Here is a 20,411-nt window from a genome sequence, read left to right on the forward strand (position 1 = left end):
AAATGCAGAGGGAAGATCAAGCAAACAGGCTGCACAGTTTAAGAAACAATTAATTATTAGAACTTTCACAACACATTTGATATGATCTCATTGTAAGCTGATTGCAGCCATTCTTACCCCGGTGTTATCTCTTCTCCTCACTTGTACCCATCTCATCTTTTGTCCTGCTGCTGGTGTGGGAATAGCTGCTGGTTTTTATCTGTGAGAAGGAGAAAATGAGGGATGACTGCAAACCTAAAGCTCTGTGGGGAGGTTTCTCCTGGGATGGGCTGGGACAGACCAGCTCCTCCTCTCTGGCATCTCCACGGGACCTGTTTGGCACAAATGGGCTCCTGGTGGGGCTGAAGGGCATCACAGGCTCCTTTCAAATGTCTGGGGGATCTGAACACACTCAAAGTGTTTCCTGGGGGATGGCTCAAATAACAAAATAATGGAATGGTTTGGGTGGGAAAGGACATTAAAGAGCATCCAGTCCAACCCCTGCCATGGGCAGGGACACCTTCCACTGTCCCAAGTTGCTCCAAGCCCTGTCCAACCTGGCCTTTTTCATGAAAGGGAAAGCAAATTGCAGCAACCAGCAGTCCTGGTGGATGAGGCACAATGTGCTCAGGAGCTGGGTGCTCTGCTGGGTGAAATTTTGGTGGCTTGGGAAGTTTTGTATGTCTTTGTGACACCTGGGGACATGGTTTAGTGGTGAACACAGTGGTGCTGGGTTAATGCTTGGACTTGGTCATCTTGGAGGTCTTTTCCAGCTTTACTTCCAGGGATGGAGCAGCCACAGCTTTTCTGGAAAACCTACGCCAGGGCCTCCCCACCCTAACAAGGAACAATTCCTTCCCAATATCCCATCCATCCCTGCCCCCTGGCACTGGGAAGCCATTCCCTGTGTCCTGTCCCTCCATCCCTTGTCCCAAGTTCCTCTCCAGCTCTCCTGAAGGCCCTGAAGGTACTGAAAATGCAGAAATTCTGAAGGCCAGTGTTTCAGAGCTTTCTCTCAGTGACACATTCACAGCACCCAGAGTTCTCCATCCAGCCTGGACACAGCTGACAAGGGATTCCTGCCCAGCAGATCTGGTTTGGACATTTCCCCACCAAGAGAGAAGATCTAGGCCAGAGAGGTGATCCAAAACTACCAAGATCAGACGAGTAACCAACAGAAATGGTCAACATCACATTTTAATGCTTGGAAATGCTGCAAAGCTGCACTTTTTGTATTGTCCAATAAAGGTGTTTAAAAGGTTTTCTGAAAAAAAATTTTAAAAACTACTGGCCAAGACTATAAATCCCTCTCTCCTTTCTTTACTGACACACAGTCAACAATTTAATTCCCCTCACTCACCCACTGGCAGCTCTAGAGCTGACAGTCCAATTCTATTTATTTCACAGGATCCTCATCAGAACAATTCCAAACTCAAGGCTAAAAAGGCTGCAGTCAAACTCATGGGCAAAGTGGGTGGGAGGCACAGGGATGACACTCTGAGACAGGATGTACAGAAGCCAGGATTAATCCCCCTGACACTCTGCTGCCGACTCCTCAAAGCAAATCCAAACAAATTCAGGACAGCAGTTGCAGGAACAGCCTCTCTCTTATTTAGGCAAAGCCAACCACTCAGGCCACTGTGTGCACTTGGCAAGCTGAGAAATCTCTTTGCCACAGCCAATTAGGAAGAGATCTGATTAATTAGGACTTCTTCATCCTTCTTTTCTGACCAACACATAGCAATGGATTATTTAGTGCATTAAATGGGGGCTGTTCAGCTGCCTCAAACAAGAGCTCTTGTGGGGCCACTGAATAGAGCCAAGAAGATCCAGATGGAATTAAAGCATTCAGATGAATGCTGTTCCCACACAGCCCCGTGCAGGAGCACAGCTGTACCCCAGCCATGGCTCTAAAGGAGGACAGGCTGGCTCTACCCTGTCACTTAACATCGTGCCACAGCTCCATGACATGGCACTGGCATCACTCCACGGTGCTGGCACAGTATGTGACAGTCATTGTCCCCATTAGATTCCAGAGGAACTTGTCTGAAATTCCCCCAAATGACTGAGGAGCCTGAATTTTGCTGAGTTTTTTGGGGCTGAGCCTATTCAGTCTCTAGGAAGGGCCACTTCCTACTCCAAAAGGTGAGAAAAGAGATGGAATCAGACTAAAAACAAGGACAAGAGGCTGAATAAAATTCCTTCTTTTTAATTTCTGACACAAGATGCAGTTACCCAACAGAGACCAGAAAAAAGGCAAGTGCAGATCTGTGAAAATAACCTTGTTGTATCCCTTACAGCCCCTGGGATCTCTGCTCCCAGAGATCAGCAGTTCCAAAGTCTGCCTAGGAAAGCACAAGTGAGCATCTCAGTGAAAAACAAATTGAAAACCACTTTGCTGAGGTATTTCAGTCTGATTGAGCGTTGCACCAAACCATGTAATTTCCATGAAATGGAAAATAACTGCCTGGTGAGTCGCAGTGAGGAAAAGTGTGGAGAGCAAATTGCAGCAACCAGCGGTCCTGGTGGATGAGGCACAATGTGCTCAGGAGCTGGGAGTTCTGCTGGGTCAGATTTTGGTGGCCCTGGAAAGTTTTATATGTCTTTGTGACACTTGGGGACATGGTTTAGTGGTGAACACAGTGGTGCTGGGTTAATGCTTGGACTTGGTCATCTTGGAGGTATTTTCCAGCTTTAAAGACTCTGTTTATATCTGCCCAAGGAAAGGCAAGGTCAAGAGCTGTGATGAACACTCAGTTCTCTTTTGATAAAATCTGTGAAACTCAGCTTCATCTTTGTTAAGCCTTGTTGTGAACCTGCTGCAGTTGCTCTGAAAAGAAGCCATAAAGTGAGAATAAAAAGCTCAAGGAATCACAGAACCACAGAACATCCTGAAGGGACTCACAAGGATCATCAAGTCCAACTCCTGGCCCTGCACAGAAACCCCAGGTACCTCACTCTGTCCCTGAGAGTGCTGTCCAAATGCTCCTGGAGGTCTGGCAGCCCTGGGGCTGTGACCATTCCCTGGAGAGCCTGGTCAGTGCCCCAGCACCCTCTGGGGGAAGAAACTCTTCCTAAAATCCAGCCTAACCCCTCCATGACTCATCTTCATGCCATTTCTTCGGACCCAAAGAGCTAAAGTAAAGGCAGGCAGAATGAAAATAATCAGAATCCATAATTTTATTAGCATCCAAAATCCAAATGCTTGAATTGAAACATCACGAGACTGAAGGGGGAGAAGCAACTCAACAGAGAAAGAAATTGGTGCAACTTGGAAACAACTTTCAGTAGAAGCTGACAAAGAATCACCTCGTCCTGTGGAAAAAGTTATGTGAAAAATGAGCCATTGGAGCCTGAAAGTCACCCATTATTTTGCTTAAATGAGCATGAACGTGTGTTTCTCTTCCTGGAGGTGGCCCAAAGGAGCAGCCAACAAGTGCATGGAGAAAATTCCAAAGACTCTGGCACAAAGTACTGGAAAGAGAGGTTTCTTTGGAAGGTAAACTCGCTCTCCCAAAGGGGATGAGTAAGCAGTCATTCCCCTCGCAGGAAAATGAAAGCTTTCAAAGATGTCATTCACAAAACTGCCCGTAATGGGAGAGCAGAGTGACTGAATCCAGGCAGGAAATTAAGAAATGGAGCAGGGACGGTCATTTTGATGAGGAGACTCAAAGAGAACAGAAAAAAGAAACAAGGGGCTGTGCAGTGCTGTTATCTCCTTTGACTGGGTCCCATTAATACAAGCCATTTAAGAGAGTGATGAAAAGAATGGGAATCTTTAAATAAAACACAACTCTTTCAAAGGCATAACTCCGAGTTTCCGAATTTCTCTTCCCAAATACACCCAAATACATCCCAGCAGGACAGACAAGCTTGTGCTGTATGGATTATCCAGTGACAGGGGTATTGTCATGGAAACATGAGCTTTGTTCAGAAATGATCACTAACTCCTGCTCGCCCTTCATATCTTAATAATAGATTTTTTTTAGAACTTTTTTTTTATTAAATCAGTGACAGATATGGGCCCAAATCTTCTCCTATTTCCAGTATGGATTTCATCCTGGATTTCAGCTGGTTTGTTTCTCATTTGCAGCCTGACTGCAGAAGTGGCCCATGGGCACCACCACAACCCACAGGAAAAAGTGGTCCAGTTCAGAAAGGAAACACAACATCCCCTCATTTCAATGGATGGACACAACTTGTTTAGTCTAAGAGACAGGGAACACTTGACAGATGTGAAGAATAAAATGTCACCTCAGCACATCTAATAAAATAAATGAAATGGGATTCTGCTCCAGAAACTTTGCACTTTCTAGGAAGAAATGCAGATGTGGCCCTTGGGGACACGGCTCTGTGGTGGCCTTGGAGGTGCTGGGAGAGTGATTGGTCTTGATGAGTCCTGGAGGGCTTTTCCAACCTGAGTTATTCTGTAGTGAACTCACAAAGTTATATGGGTTTGTGAGTGCAGTCTGGTGTCTTTGGGTCATCTCTTAATATGTGTAGGCTTAGAACAGGCTCTTCTCCACTTTTTGGGCCCAGCCAGCTATCGCTGCAATCCCAGACAGGCATGAGATTGGGAGAGATGAAGGCAGAGCCCACAAAAACAAAAAACAAAAACAAACAAACAAAACAAAACAATGACAACCAAAAAAAAACCCACCAAAAAAGAAAAAAAGGAAAGGCAGGAAGAGGAAACTCTGAAGACATTTGGGTGAGAGATGTATAACATTTGCCAGGTTGGTATCTGAAGCGAACTTCATACAATCATGGAATGGTTTGGGTTGGAAAGGATCTTGAGCACCATCTCATTCCACCCCCTGCCATGGGCAGGGACACCTTCCATTATCCCAGGCTATTCCAAGCCCTGCCCAAGCTGTTCTTGGACACTTCCAGGGATCCAGAGGCAGCCACAGCTTCTCTGGCCAATCAGTGCCAGGGCCTCACCACTCTCACAGGGAAGAAGAAGAAGAATTATTCAGGCTGGAAAACATTTTTAAGATGGAATCAGAGCTTTTGAATACAACTTACTTTTCCAAAGTTTTCTGTGAAACTCTAAAATATCTGATCCTGTTACTGAGTGGAAACATCACAGACTACCACCAGTGCAGGCCCAGAAAAACTGAGCTCAGATTTATTTCTCAGTTGCATCTGTGTAGCTGCACCCTCCAGATGCATTATTTAAAAATGCAGGGAAACGGTTCTTTTTAATTATTTTGCACACAAAATAGTTGGGATGATGGGTATTGTTACTTTAATGGCACACGAGCACCCTGAAGGCTGCTGGAATGGTCACTGATGAGCTTGGAACAGAGTTTTACAACAGTGCAACATTAAGAGCAGAGTTAATTTTTAAAAAGAGTGAAATCTATGTCCACCACCCTCTTCCTCCTCCCTCCACCCCAAGCCCCTCAAACCCCGGGTCTGGCGGTTGTTCTGATCCCTGGAGCTTGATGCATGTTTGATTCACAGACTGCAGCATGGCTGCACCAGATGGCCCCGAGTTAATGAACACAAACTCATCACTTTTACTCACGAGGGAAATGTGCAGCTCAATCTGACTTGTACTCGACAACTAAAAATATTTGAGTATTTTTAGTGAGCATTTTACTGTTACAAAATGGCATTTGAGGAAAGCAGTAAAAGAACACAGCCTACCCAACAAATGGACTTGCACAGATGAAGAGCAGCACTGCTGCCTTTCGCCCTTCTCATCCCAGCTAACATATTCCCAAACCTTCAAACTGGGAGCAGCACAGAAGGAAAGCTGTAAGACCTGGGCCTCCTTCAGGCACCATTTGCAGGAAGTCTCCTGAGCTTGCTGAAAGCAGGATTGGGATCTGAGTTTGTTACCACAGCAGGTTGGAAAGGATAAGGGTTATAATCTCAGCAGAAAAGAAAGAGAATGCCTAGAAAATCCCAGAACTGTGATTTTTTTTATGCTGGTTAATGAACTGCCTGCTCAAGGCCACTGTGACCATGAAATCCTGGAATTGTGTGGGTTGGAAAGGACCTTAAAGCTCATCCCATTCCAGCTCCCTGCCATGGGCAGGGCACTTCTCACTCTCCCATATTTCCACAGTTGTGCACAAGACACAACCCCATGAGAACATAAAACACATGCAAACCCCAGCATTATGCTTCCAGCATATCCAAAAGATTTTTCTCCAAGGAACCAAGAGATGTTTGCTAAAGGATGGAACCCAAATTCCTCAGTCTACAACCCAAAAATGGATTAATTGTTTTCCTTGGAGTCAGCGGGCACAAAGTCAGGATGGCAAACACATGAGTGACGTTGACAGAATTTAAAGGAATATTGGTTTCACTTTTACTCAAAAAGCTGTTTGGTATACCAACAGTTCGATGGAATTGTAGCTGGAATGTGACTTCCTGACTACTCTCAATCATTTTATTTTACATAGAATTGTTTGGTTTGGAAAAGCCCTCAGAGATAACTGAGTCCAACCATTCCCCAGCACTGCCAAGGCCACCACTGACCCATGCCACCAAGTGCCTCTCCCAGGTGTTGGAACAAGATGATCCTTAGGGTCCCTGCCAACACAAACCACTCCATGATTTCATGATTTACCAAGTTCATATTAATTTGTGGACCCCAGCTCCCGCTGACATTGTCTCCCATGAAAAAAACTGCTCCAAAATGGATTCATCTTTGCAATGGTGTGGCATAATGACATTATGGAATCACAGAATCATTAAGGGTGGAAAAGCCCTTGAAGATCACTGAGTCCAACCATTCCCAGCACTGTCAAGGCCACCACTGCGCTATGTCCCCAAGTGCCACATCCACATGGCTTTTAAATCCCTCCAAGGATGGGGAATCCTACAGTGCCCTGGGCAGCTGTGCCAGGGCTGGACTCTTGGTAAATAAATTGTTCCCAATATCCAACCTAAACCTCTCCCAGCACAACCTGAGGCCATTTCCTCTCATCCTGTCCCTTGTTCCCTGGGAGAAGAAAGTGAGGAAGTCCCACTGAGCCTCCTTTTCTCCTGGCTGAGTCCCCCAAGCTCCCTCAGTTGCTCCTCACCAGACTTGTGTTCCCACACCAACATAAGATGCAATTCCTAAAAAAACCATATGGAAAACTCTGGAAACTTGTCAGAAGCTCTGCATGTTGATGTAAATATTTCAGCAGCAGTACACAAACCCTTCAGGTGTGCAATTCCAGCTCCACAGGAGTATTCCCACAGACCATGTGGATTGCCTTAATGGCATTTTACCTCTCTAACTACAAATTTTCCCAACTAACTCCATCTCCATTGCACACTGGAGATAAATTATGAGTTATTAAAGAGCAAAGTACCAATCAAACACCAGTGTCAAGCAGGGTATTCCCTATGGTTGAGCTGATAAAAGAGAGAGGAAAACCAGAGGATGCTGAGAGGCCATTGTTATGTCCTAAGGCATGGAAGAATTATCCAAGGGAAATACCCATCAAGGTCCCATTCAAAACTAGGTGCTGGAGGAAATCCCAAGCTTTCCTTTTTGGAGGAAAACCAAGCTTTGTTTCCTGCTCATTGTGCTGCCTCAGTCAACCTTCTTCTCTTCCACAGTTCTCCACAAAAAACCAAGGAATATTAGCTGCTTGCCATGAAGGGATCAGCTCCCATCAGGGCATTGCACCATGCCAGGGCAGGAGATCCCATCTCACCAGGATCATCCAGGAATCAGAGCTGGGGAGCAATCTCACAGCCATCACAAACTGGGCAGGATGCACAAAGCCTGCTGCTCTCAGGATCTCTGTTCTCTCTCTCACACACACACAAATCAAATAATTCTAAAACTTGCTTTAATGTGAAGCAAAAGCAAGCATGGGAACCTTGACAGCCTTAATATTTTCTAAGAAACAGAATCTGTTTTCTGACTTGACACACACAAAATCTACAAAGTATAATAGAAATATTGGGAATAAATCTGTTTTAATCAATCAAGGGAGTCAAAATTCAATTTAGAATGGAATATTGTGGCTTCACCACTCCAATAATTGCTGTTGATAGGCACTGTGATGCAGTGAAGCTACAACCTGGACACATCCTCTCTTTGGAATTCTTTCATTCAGACTCCTCTAAGGACTCCAATGGCTCTAGGAAGTACTTCTTTATCTCATGTATCTCTCCTCCAATACAAACATTCTGAGGCACAAGTTGTTCACTCTCCCCATCCTTTACAACTGTGTGGAATGGACTGGATGTGGAACCTGAGAGGTCCTTAAGGGAGCAGGGACCACCTATCACCTGTGACAGGATGGAGTAATAGGACAAGGGGGAATGGTTTCAAACTAAATTTAGATTTAGTTTGGGATTTAGATGGGATACTGGGAAGGAATTGTTCCTTGTGAGGGTGGGGAGGCCCTAGCACAGGGTGCCCAGAGAAGCTGTGGCTGCCCCTGGATCCCTGGAAGTGTCCAAGGCCAGGTTGGACAGGGCTTGGAGCAACCTGGGATAGTGGGAGATGTTCCTGCCCAAGGCAGCGGGTGGAATGAGATGATCTTTAAGATCCTTTTCAACCCAAATAATTCCATGACTGTATAAAGTTACCAGCATTTCCTACACACCGATTTCAGCTCCTTGCAGAGCAGGATTGCTCTGCAGTGCTGGGCTGGGGTCTCTGCCGTCAGGAAAACTCAGCACATGTTTCTAAGGCAGATTTCCCCCTTCACCTTCTCATTCTTTCCTTACTCACCCCACTTTTAAACACAAGCTGAGGCAAAAAATGATATTTTAGCCTATGCCCATGCACCATTAAAAATAGGCATGCAGCACATCCCATGCATAATTCATTCTTCCTGTATTTCCAGTCAAGACGTCTTCACTTTGCAAGTGCAAAGTGACAATTCTTGCAGATTTGGGAAATAATCCTTTACATCTGTTACAAGCTAGCAGACACCATTTGGCAAGTGTTAAAAAATACCATATAGGACCAGGACTGCGGTGTCTGTTTGGTTATGAGCACTCATGGTCTAAAGTCTGTAGGAAAAAAAGAGATGGCTTGAATGTTCTTCCCTTCTAGCAGATATATTCCAGGTTTCCAGCCATTTATCTCTCTCCTTATTCCTCACTCTTTTTCTTATGTGTCAGAGAATCTCCTGAGTTGGAAGGGGATGATCCACAAGGATCATCGAGTCCAAATCCAGGCTCTGCACAGAACACCCCCAAGGATCCCACCATGTGCCTGACAGCATCATTTCCCTGGGTTGCCTTGTTTTGCAAATTTTGGGTTGGATTTTTATTAAATTTTTCAGTCTTTAATACTGACACTTCAGCCACCTTTATTATGCCAGACACAGAATAAGTTTCAGGCTCTGGTGCCCTGTTCATGCAGCCCCAGCTCCCGTGGGCCTCTCCCCATCACCATTCCCCCTCTCTCTGCCTTTCCCACCAGCCCACGCTTTTCCATCAGCCCAGCCAGTCTCTACCCCTGCCTTCACTTCCCCATCTCCCTAATTTAGCTCTGCTTTTAAGTCTCATTAGCCCTGCCTCAAAGCGTGAGCAGCAGCGCTGTCATAACAAAAGGAGGGAGCGCTCGCAGCCCCGCTCCGGCAGGGCGAGGAGCATCTCCCTGCATACTAATGCTGCTTTAATAACGCTGCCCGAACACCCCGAGCCTGTGCTCGCACTCTGCAGGCTCGGGAGGAGCTGGGAATGCTGGATCTGCGGGCTCAGGGGGAGTTGAGATGATGGGTGAATGCACATTTCAGCCGAGTTTGCCATCACAGTAACATCCCCCAGCCCCGACTCTTCTCCTCGCGTCTCCTTTGGAAGTTTTCTCCTACTCTAACGCCACCCTTTTCTTAAATTGCACTTAAATTGTCTCCATTTGCATTCCAGTCCTCTGTTGGAAGCGGTAATAGGAGCGGTGCCATCCGCACAGCTAAGTAAAGCAATATATATTTAATTAAAATGATGCTGACGCGGCAGCCGCACTCACGCTCCGCCTCCGCTGCCGGCAAAGACGGGTCAGCAAAAACGTCCCCGATGCTCCGGGGACCCGATCCCGCCACCTCATCTGAAACTGCAAAGCTCCTTGAGCATCCTCTGAGGTTCCCCCTCGGAAAGGGCTCGGGACTTGCAAGCGCTGCCTCGGGCATGGCTGGAGGGAGCCCGGAGCACGCAGGGACCGACAGAGCCTCGGCTGCGCTGCCCAAGGAGGAATTGGCTTTTATTGGTGTCGTGCTGGCAGAACAGCTGGGAAAAACACACACCCAGAGTCGCAGGCAGGCAGGTTCTAAGAAGTCACATCTAATCACGGAATCACAGGATGGTTTGGGGTTGAAAGGGATCGGAAAGATCGTCTGGTTCTAACCCTCTGCCACGGGCAGGGACACCTCCCACTAGAGAAGGTGTGAAGGGGGAGGAAAAGAGTTCTAAGCTTATTTCAAGTTTCAGAAGTGAAACTCTAAAATATCTGGTTTTTTTTTAAACAAGGGAGGGGAAAAAGCCACTCTCAACCTGTCCTTTTTCAGGCTGAATTTGAGGAACTTTAGACCCGCTGGATGAAGCATATTGATTTTTCCATTTGTGGTTTTGATGGGAATTTAATTGCAAAGCTCTGTAAGTGGGAGTTTGAAATTTGTCTGCAGTATGTTCCACAGGAAAAATGTGGAAAAGGGGGTTAAAAAAACTCCAAGCACCCAAGGATTTTTTTTTCCTTATCTCCCATCTCCCAGAGTTTGAAATCCCAAGCACTTTACTCACTGCCTATAAAGAGATACCACATTTTGTCAGTACAGCTCATCATGAAACTTGCTGACAATTAATTTTTCATCTTTTATTTTCCTCCTTTTTATGTAATTGGAAATGGTCAGAAGGATTTACATCAGCAACACTTCAATAAACTGAAAAAGGAGGTAACACCCCAGCTCTCTCCTTTAGGGTTGATTTGCTTAATGTGAAACATCGGGGCAAACAAAATCCACCACCTCTGAAGTTGTTCCACAAACCCATCATGGGTTCAAATATCCTTTATTGTTTCTAGATCAAAAAATGCCGAGGAAAAGCCTGGAGAAGGAAGGAGTGACAGGGTGGCATGCCACATGGAGGGATCTTTTTAACAGCAAACAGGAGTGATACATCCCACAGATTTCCTCTACTTGTTTTTTAGAGAAAAATACCTGCACAAGGCTTTGGTGGTGTTACTGCAGGAACTTGCCAGTATGTGAAATGAGCTTTTAATTTAGTTCTGGCCTGGAATGTCAGTTTTTTCCCAAACTTCTCCCACTAGCTGCAGTCCCTGCCACAGCAAGGCTCACAATGGGAATGTGTTCTCCCAGAATTGGAGGCCAAGCTTAATTCAGACCTGAGCTAAGGGATGACACAGCTGCCTGTTCATTTAGTGACAGTGCCACATGTTTTGCTTTCTCACCTGGAAACATTTCCAATTTGGAATGGTAGTTAAATATTCCCTTTATCTGTAAAGCCTCTGACAAAATTGGATGTGTTTCTGTGTTACCCTGGCAATAGAACCATGGAACCATGGAATGGTTTGGGATGGAAAGCACTCTGAGGATCACCCCCTGCCATGGGCAGGGACACCTTCCACTATCCTAGGGTGCTCCGAGCCCTGCCCAACCTGGGCTTGGGCACTTCCAGAGATCCAGGGACAGCCACAGCTTCTCTGGGAAAACATTCCAGTGCTTCCCCACCTTTGTCTGCACCAGGAGATTTCATCTTTCAGCTTCCCCATGCCCAGGAGAAAAGGGTTGCTTTTTGATAGATTTGAGGAGGATCTCGAGAAAATGAAGACATTTTCATCTGACAGTGACACCCTCCTTTCTCAACTTTCCAGAAAGCTCCTGGCAAACTTCTCCATGGAAAAAATATTAATTAAACAGATCTATCAGTGGGATGCAGCAGTTTTTTCCTTTCTCTCAGCTGTGCATAAAATAATATCATGTCCCTCACAGCCTAATGGTGGCACATAGAAATGGAACTGCATTATCAGTGCAGTGTGAGGATGAGAAAGCCATCACATGGCAGGCAGTCCCAGGATGATAGTATCTGTCCCACATTATATTATTTTGGGAATAATAAATATTATAGGTAGGAAAACACGATGCCAAAAGAAGCTTGGTCATCCCACAGAGCTTGTGACAGATGGCAATTCCAGCTCTATAATCAAGGCAATAATTACCCTGGTAGGTTAAAAAAATCAAAGTGCATTTGCAATCCAGTTATCCACATCAGGGATATGCTGGAATATTCAGCAGTGTGTTAAAATACTCTGATAACCTGAATTAAATATGGTTCCCAACAGGAAAGCTCTACTCCTGCAGCAGACGCCATGGGCCACCAACATCTAGGATTTACTTGATATCTTTTGGAAAAATGGAGACTGATATTTGAAAACAGGACCTGTTCAAAAGACCTCAATCCACTTTTGCATCCATACACAGACTATCTATCATTTTACTCCATGAATCACAGCTCTTTTTATTCTATTTATTCAATACCTGAAAAGGCTAATTTCAGTCCTTTAGCTTCCTGTGATCTGTATTCCCTCTGAATTCAGAGGTGGAAATAAATTCCACGTCTATCATGTGTGGGTAAACTGGTTGGACTTTCTGTTTATGGTAATGTTTATAATTTCCAGTAACATTTTTAAGCTGAAATGGTAAAATTAATTTTAAAAATAAATATGATGTATGTGAGTTTGTATAAAATATGACTTGCTGGAGTGAGTCCAGAGGAATCCACAGAGATCCTCCAAGGGCTGGAGCCCCTCTGATCTGGAAACAGGCTGGGAGAGCTGGGAATATCCAGCCTGGAGAAGGGAAGGATCCAGAGAGACCTTGGGGCTCTCCCTGGCCATGGAATTTTTTGATTTCATGTAGATCAAATCTTTTCAGTCCATCTGACTTTGCAATTTGTGATGTTGACCAAAAACTGGGAATAGTGGGACACACAAAACATAGGGCCCAGGAAACTGAATATTGATCAACTGGCTCCCCCAATTAATCCATAAATTCCTAATGGCTGGGCACAGGATGCAGTACAATGGGTTCATGTAGTCACAGCTTTTTAATATGGGGGAAAACTGAGGAAAAATGAGTTCATAAAACAGTAGCACTCTGTGATGGGGCCACAGGTCTGGAAAACCTCCTCCCATGTTATCCAGCTGAGTTTCCTGCCACTGGAAGCTCACATCCATCCTTTCATGAACTTTGCATACCCTCTTGCATAAATTGTCAGATTTCTCACCTCTTCTATTCTGTTTGGGCAGCTGTTCCTGAGCCCAGCTGCTCTAATGATTATAAAACAACTGATTTCCAATCCTAAACATAAAGATGGGCAATTTACACCCACCTGGATTTGTGCTGCCATCATTCTTCACCCTGAACAGCTTTTTCCCCTCTTCCTGAAATTTATTTTTACTATTTCTAAAAAGAAAAAAACCCTCTTTCCTCACTCAGCTTGTTTGCTACGTTACAAATCACAGTTATTTTGTGCTCAATACTTCCATGTTCCCTGATCCCCCAATTCCTCAGTTCTGCAGAAAATATTTTGGCCAACAGATCCCAGATTCCCAGATTCACCCAGTGTCCCCCAGTGCCTCACGGTGTCACCACAAGTGTCCCCAGATCACGGAATCACAGAATGGTTTGAGTTGGAATGGACCTTAAAACCTCATCTGGTCCAACTCCCCTGCCATGGGCAGGGCACCTTCCAGTGGTCCTTGTCTGCTTGGATAATTGAGAATCTTCAACCACCAGAGAAATTTATGGGGTTTTTGCCAAATATTCCATCAGTTTCCTCAGCAGGCATGATGACATCCATGTGCATGAGGTGGGTATTGTAGGAGTATTCCTTGATTTCATCACAGTTCAAGGAACCAGGGTAAATTCTTCTCATTCCCAGAAGTAATTCTGTGGAATGGCTTCATTCATCCTGGAAAACCAAGAGTGCTGAGTTATCCATCAGTCCCTGTGGTCCAGAAGAGCAGCTGGGCTCACGACCAAGCAGCCAGACCCTGCTGCTCCCAAGGGTCTGGTCCTGCTGGAACTGCCTCTTGGGAAATATCCCCTTGTCACTCTCAGACCTTTCCTGGGCTCTGGAGCTCCTAAGGCTAAAACCACGTCAGTGACCACTCCAACAGCTGAGGAGTGTGCTCAGGGGAGGGCAGCACCTGGGCCCAGCACACCATGGTCAGCCTGGCTTCCACCTGGACCCGTAACAGAGAATGAAACAGCCCAAACTGGGGTCCAATAGCTGTAGCTCACTCCATGGCCCAGTTCTGGATGACTCCTCAGCAGAGAGATCTGCTGGAAAACTGGAGATTAGATTCAATTTCCCAAATTCACTTTGGGCATGATGTCCATCCACTGGCCCAGAAGCCCACAGGACTTCTCCAGATCCTTTCACCCTTCACAGCCCCACACAAATGGCACAGATGCCCTGAAGAGTCACATATTGCACCACATGCTACATCAGGCAACCAATTTCCTCCTCTACCATCCCCTACAGAATTCCCAAGCCATCAGACATTTGTGTTTAAGTCTTAGAAACTGGAGTAGCTCACCAAGGGTGGATCAGCCAGGTTGAGCACAGGCACATGTTGGGCTGTTGTAGAGGAAAAAGGTTTGGGAATTCTACCTCAAGGCCCCACCAGCCCAACCCAAAGAGGGAAGATGGCAGGAGAAAGAATATAAGCAGCCATGGAGAAAGAAAAAAAAGCCAGCACGGAGGTGAGGGCCATGACAGAGCTGCTGGAGAAAGTCCAGAGGAGGCCACAGAGATGCTCCAAGGGCTGGAGCCCCTCTGCTCTGGAGCCAGGCTGGGAGAGCTGGGGGTGCTCACCTGGAGAGGAGAAGGATCCAGGGAGAGCTCAGAGCCCCTTCCAGAGCCTAAAGGGGCTCCAGGAGAGCTGGAGAGGGACTGGGGACAAGGGATGGAGGGACAGGACAAGAGGGACTTGCCTCCCACTGCCAGAGAGCAGGGATAGATGGAAGAAATTCCTGGCTGTGAGGGTGAGGAGGCCCTGGCAGAGGGTGCCCAGAGAAGCTGTGGCTGCCCCTGGATCCCTGGAAGTGCCCAAGGCCAGGCTGGACAGGGCTTGGAACCACCTGGGATAGTGGAAGGTGCCCTGCCCATGGCAGGGGGTGAAATGGGATGGGCTTTAATGTTCCTTCCAATCTAAACCATTCCATGATTCTAAGATAATTAGCAACAATTAAGTCTTCACTAAAAGGGTAACCCTGGACTTCTTCCACTCTGTGCAGTTACAAAACCACACCAGAAACAAAACTTGCTGACCATGACATACTTTGTGCTTTTTTGCTCAGAGATTGAATTATTTCATTTTTGTCTTTTCTAGCATGGGCAAATTCCAAGAGGACAAGTTGAAATGGAAAAACACTCCGTGCCTTTTTTTTTTTTTTTTTTTTTTTTTTTTTTTTTTTTTTGCAGGCTGCATTTTTCCATTGACCCAGCAGCATTAATAAACATTGCAGAGCTTTCTGAGGGGAAGATTTCCCATCCCCTCTGTGCTCTACCTCATTACCTTTTCATTTTGTTTTGTTTGCTTCTTCCTGTCAGGATAAACACGAGGCACTGTCAGGCAAACAGCAGGTCGGGGGATGACATTTTTTAATGTTCACAGAACAACCTGACCTCCAGCTCACAGCCACTAAAAGGAAAATGAGGAAACCCCCTGTTTTAAGTCCTAAATGCTAACGAGGTTCTCTATTTGATTTGTTTCTCCTTCCCAGCAACACTAATTTTAAATTGAACCACTGACTCAATTAGCAAAATGTTGAATTTGGTGAGACTTTGTATAATAAAATGTCCCAGTAACAAAAAGGAAGCCAGCAGTGGTTTGGTGTCAGTAACTAAATCCATTTTAATGGGCTATTTTAATTAAACAAATTAAATTAATGATGGCCTCTGCACAATGTTGAATTACACAATTTAATAGATCATTGCTACGTGCTAATCCCTTTTTTAATATTATCTTCTAACACTGATCCACACATAGACACACAAGTCATAAACTAAACTCAAGTAAGAAAAACAAACAATGGGTGCAAAAGGGTCAGATAATGGAAAATGTGGGATGATCTTAGCTCCAAAAAAAAAAAAAAAAAAGAAACAATTTTCAGTTGAGGTTATAGCAATTATTCACCATTATGGGATAATGGAAAGCAGGTGGAATCTACAGTGCCCTCCATGAGGGGTTCAGGTTGGATGTCAGGAGGAATTTCATCATGGAAAGAGTTGGTAAACACTGGAAGGGGCTGCCCAGGGAGCCATCCTGGAGGTGTCCAGGGGAGGTCTGGATGTGGCACTCTGTGCTCTGGGCTGGCTGACAAACTGGGGATCAGCCACAGCTTGGCCTCAACAGCCTTGAAGGTCTTTCCCACCCTCAATGATTCTGTGAGGGGGAGGACCCAGATAATTATATCATCCTTTATGGAGATCTAATTTCATTTTTTGGCTATGTTTAGAAGGCAAGGGTAGGATTTAAAGATTGGAATTGGTGACATTGGAGGTTTTTTCAGACCTAAATGGTTCTGTGTGTGATTTACCCAATGTGACACCTCGAGGGATTCAAGTCAGAGCTGAGCCAGTCTAGAGGCTGTGAAGCCTTTCTGCTCACAGGCAAAAAGGGGGAAAAAACCAAAAAAACCATGTTTATAAGGACTGCTATCGACAAATAGAAATGGAATGTCCTTAGGGATGGCTGGGATTTCCATGCAACTGGAAGAGGGTTCATAAAGCACATGGGAACACGAGCAGGACTGAGGATAAAACAGGGAGAGAAGCAGCACCTTAAAGCTGGGAAACAACCATAAATACTAGGGATTGTGGCAAAGGCTCTTCTTGTTCCATAACCTTCCATAAGAAATCCAGTTTTCCATAGTTTTCCATTAAAAAGTCCCATATGGGCTGTTTTAAAACACCAGAGCTCCACAGACACCAGACTCCAGCTGATTTTAGAGGATTTATTTATCATGTCATTGACAACTACTGAGGCTGAGGGGGTCTGAGGTCTGGCTTGCTGATAAAGACTCCAGGAAAGATTATATGGGATTAAATGGGAATAAGTGACAAAATGGAATGAAAAGATGCAAGGTGCAAACACAGCTGGATAATAAAATCATACAAAGCGCATCAGGAATGCTGAAGATGTAAAATATTTGTCACATAAGAGGAAACATTTGGCCTTGGAATCCTGGAATTCCAAGGATTACAGGAAATGGAATAAGGACTGCTTTTCAATGAAAACAAATAAAAGAAGCGTGGACCTGGAAAGAACATGTTCATCTGCCACAAAGAGAGCTCTTCAGAGTTCTCTAAAGTACATCCAGCACTAAATTCCCCTCCCCCAGGCAGGCCCTGTCTGTCTGGAGATGTGTCAGAGCTCAAGACACACACCACACCACACACGGGCACAGGAGGCACAACCTGCATCCCTGACAACCTGACCTCTCCCAGGTGTTGGAACAAGATGATCTTTAGGGTCCCTGCCACTCCATGATTTCATGATTTACCAAGTTCATATTAATTTCTGGATCCCAGCTCCCATTGGATTCGTCTCCCATGAAAAAACTGCTCCAGAATAGATTTATCTTTGCAATGGTGTGGCATAATGACATTATGGAATCACAGAATCATTAAGGGTGGAAAAGCCCTTGGAGGTTACTGAGTCCAAACACCCCCAGCACTGCCAAGGCCACCACTGAGCCATGTCCCCAAGTGCCACATCCACATGGATTCTAAATCCCTCCAGGAATGGGGACGCCACCCCTGCCCTGGGCAGCTGTGCCAGGGCTGGACAACTCTTTCCATGAAGGAATTGTTGTTAAAATCCTTATTCTGATTCCATTATGCAAAGAATGTTTAAAAACGAAGAAGTGGGCTCTGTATTTTAGTCAGCTCCCTTTTAGCTGAAGTTGAGAATCCTGGCTCAGAATCCTGGTGTTTGTACCTGTGGGGACAGAGGAGTGAAGAAGCCCCAGACAATGTGGCAGGATGCTAATTCAGGCTTCCTAATGAATTCAGAGCCAGAACAAATCAAAGAAGAACTGCATTGAAAATAATTAAAAAAAAAAACAACAACAACAAACACACAGCTACAGGTGTAGATTGTGAACTGGCATTATCCTCCCTTGTTTAAAAAATGACATGGTAATTCTAATGACAGTCTCTGTTATAAATAGACACTTAATTACAATATCTTAGGTCTGGCATTTGCATTTTCACCATCTAAAGGCAGAAGCCGAGGAGGGTTCGCTACCAACTGCAGACCTGAACAAGACAAAAGGAAATGTGAAGTTCAACCAATCCCAAAATCTGCTGCTCTTCACACCCTTCACTTCACTGCTGGCTTGCAGGTTCTTTTCCCAGGAAAAGGAAGGAAGTGACCCTGGAATGCCCTGGCAGCTGCCGCCCATGGGAGCCCCTCTCCCAAAGCATCCCAGCCCTCTGAACAAGGGACAATGGACATCCTGAACCTGAATTTGGCCACTTTGAGCATATTTTTTTCCTCCTCTCCCTCCCAGTCCATGGGTCCAGTGGCTCCAGCAGCTACCATAGAAACCAAAGTGCTGCTCTGCAGCACAAGGAGCAGATGTCACACACGGAGCAGCAGCAATGGGAATGTGGGGAGGGGGGTGGATGCAGGAGGAGGAGGAGGAGGAGGGAAACCAGCATCACACATTCAGAATGAAATGTTCCCACCAGAGGGAGTGAGTCATTCCTGAAGCAAAGTGCAAAGCTGCAGGATTTTTTTTCCCCTTGCTGCTCTCAATGCACATCTGCAAACACGGACGGACAAATCTCCACCCTTTGCTGGATGCAGGAGGAATGGAGCAGCAAAGGATGAGGAGCAGGTGGGGGGAATTATTGCCTTCTTTGCCTCAGTCTTTAACAGTCAGACCAGTTGTTCTCCAGAGAGAAACAGGGAGCAGAATGAATCCTGTAATCCAAGGCTGTCATCAACCTGCTACAAGCCCATGGGGTGGGATGGGATCCACCCAAAGATGCTGAGGGAGCTGCCAGAAGCACTCCCTGAGCCATATTCCATCATTCCCCAACATCCTGGCAAACCAGGGAGGTTCCAATCCACTGGAAGGCAGCAAATGTGACTCCCATCACATCAGTGGACACAGAGCCATCGTTTGTGGATGGTGAATCCATCACACAGGACAACAGGAAATGGCTTCAAGATGCACCAGAGGGGTTTAGATTGGATATTGGGAATAATTTCTTTCCCAAAAAGGTTCTCCAGCCGTGGCACAGCTGCCCAGGGCAGGGGTGGCGTCCCCATTCCTGGAGGGATTTAGAATCCATGTGGATGTGGCACTTGGGGACACAGGTCAGTGGTGGCCTTGGCAGTGCTGGGAATGGTTGGACTTGGTGACCTCTGAGAGCTTTTCCAACCTAAACAATCCCATGATATCATGACTCTAAACAGCCCTGCTTTTGCCTCATGCTCTGCTCTCTGATGATCACTGTGATTTCTTCATGATGTAAATTAATGCCTGACCTATCCCAAGGATCTCAGACAGAATTATGCTGTCATTTCCAAAATGCCCTTTAAAGTTTTTTCCCTTCCTCTCTTTCCAGAACAGTGTAGAAATACAACTTTGCATGAAGCCAACATATATTAAACAGGGATTTTACACCAAAAAGTCACTTTTTAAGAGCAGCAAGCCATAATACATTATGATATACTGTATATTTGTAAATTGTTTGCTAATTTAAAATAAAAAACAATAACAACCAGTCTGGAGTTGTGTTTGATTTCCTTTGATCTTACTGTTCACAATTAATCTCTTTGCCTCAAGGGCCTGGAGGAACAGGGCACAGGGAATGGATTCCCAGTGCCAGAGGGCAGGAATAGATGGGATATTGGGAAGGAATTCTTGGCTATGAGGGTGGGGAGGCCTTGGCATAGGGTGCCCAGAGAAGCTGTGGCTGCCCCTGGATCCCTGGATTTGTCCAAGACCAGGTTGGACAGGGCTTGGATCAACCTGGGACACCTGGGAGGTGTCCCTGCCCATGATCCTTAAGGTCCTTTCCAACCCATACCATTCTAGGATTCTATGATAAATCACAAATAATTGGGATGGAACTATTGTCAACCCCTCCTTCAGCTGGAGTGTGGGATGAATTCACAATTCAACCCTGCTACAACAGCAGAAAATTAAAAACCTTGTATCTACTTCTCCAGATTGCAAGTATTTCAATGACAGCCCAACATCTACGAGTGTCCTTCCCAAAACTCACTTGGGGAATGTTCATTCAGGAAATGCCCATCTCCTGCTTCCCACAGCAAAACACAAAAAGCACAGAATCCTCTTTTGGTCATCATTTATAAACCCCAGCAGGATAATTCTGCTGTATCTGATCCACGAAATGATGCTCCAGGAATCACACAAGCATGGACAAACAACTGAAATTACAGAAAACCTGATGGT

At 45.5% G+C, this 20,411-nt stretch overlaps 1 protein-coding gene across 3 annotated transcripts in view; it reads right to left on the minus strand.

Moving 5' to 3' along the window:
• Positions 1–20,411, minus strand: part of MSRA (methionine sulfoxide reductase A) — a 238,867-nt gene that overhangs the window by 51,273 nt on the left and 167,183 nt on the right. Inside the window, exon 6 of one of the 3 annotated variants that reach the window (XM_059843114.1) lies at positions 110–199. The exons of the other annotated variants lie outside the window; for them this stretch is intronic. Within the exon in view, the coding sequence (XP_059699097.1) occupies positions 125–199 (75 nt within the window). The 3' untranslated portion in view covers positions 110–124. Of the gene's footprint in view, positions 1–109; positions 200–20,411 lie in introns of those variants that run through there. 3 annotated transcript variants of the gene reach the window in all.

Source organism: Haemorhous mexicanus, chromosome 3, assembly GCF_027477595.1.
Source record: "Haemorhous mexicanus isolate bHaeMex1 chromosome 3, bHaeMex1.pri, whole genome shotgun sequence".
NCBI classification, from domain to species: Eukaryota; Metazoa; Chordata; class Aves; order Passeriformes; family Fringillidae; genus Haemorhous; species Haemorhous mexicanus.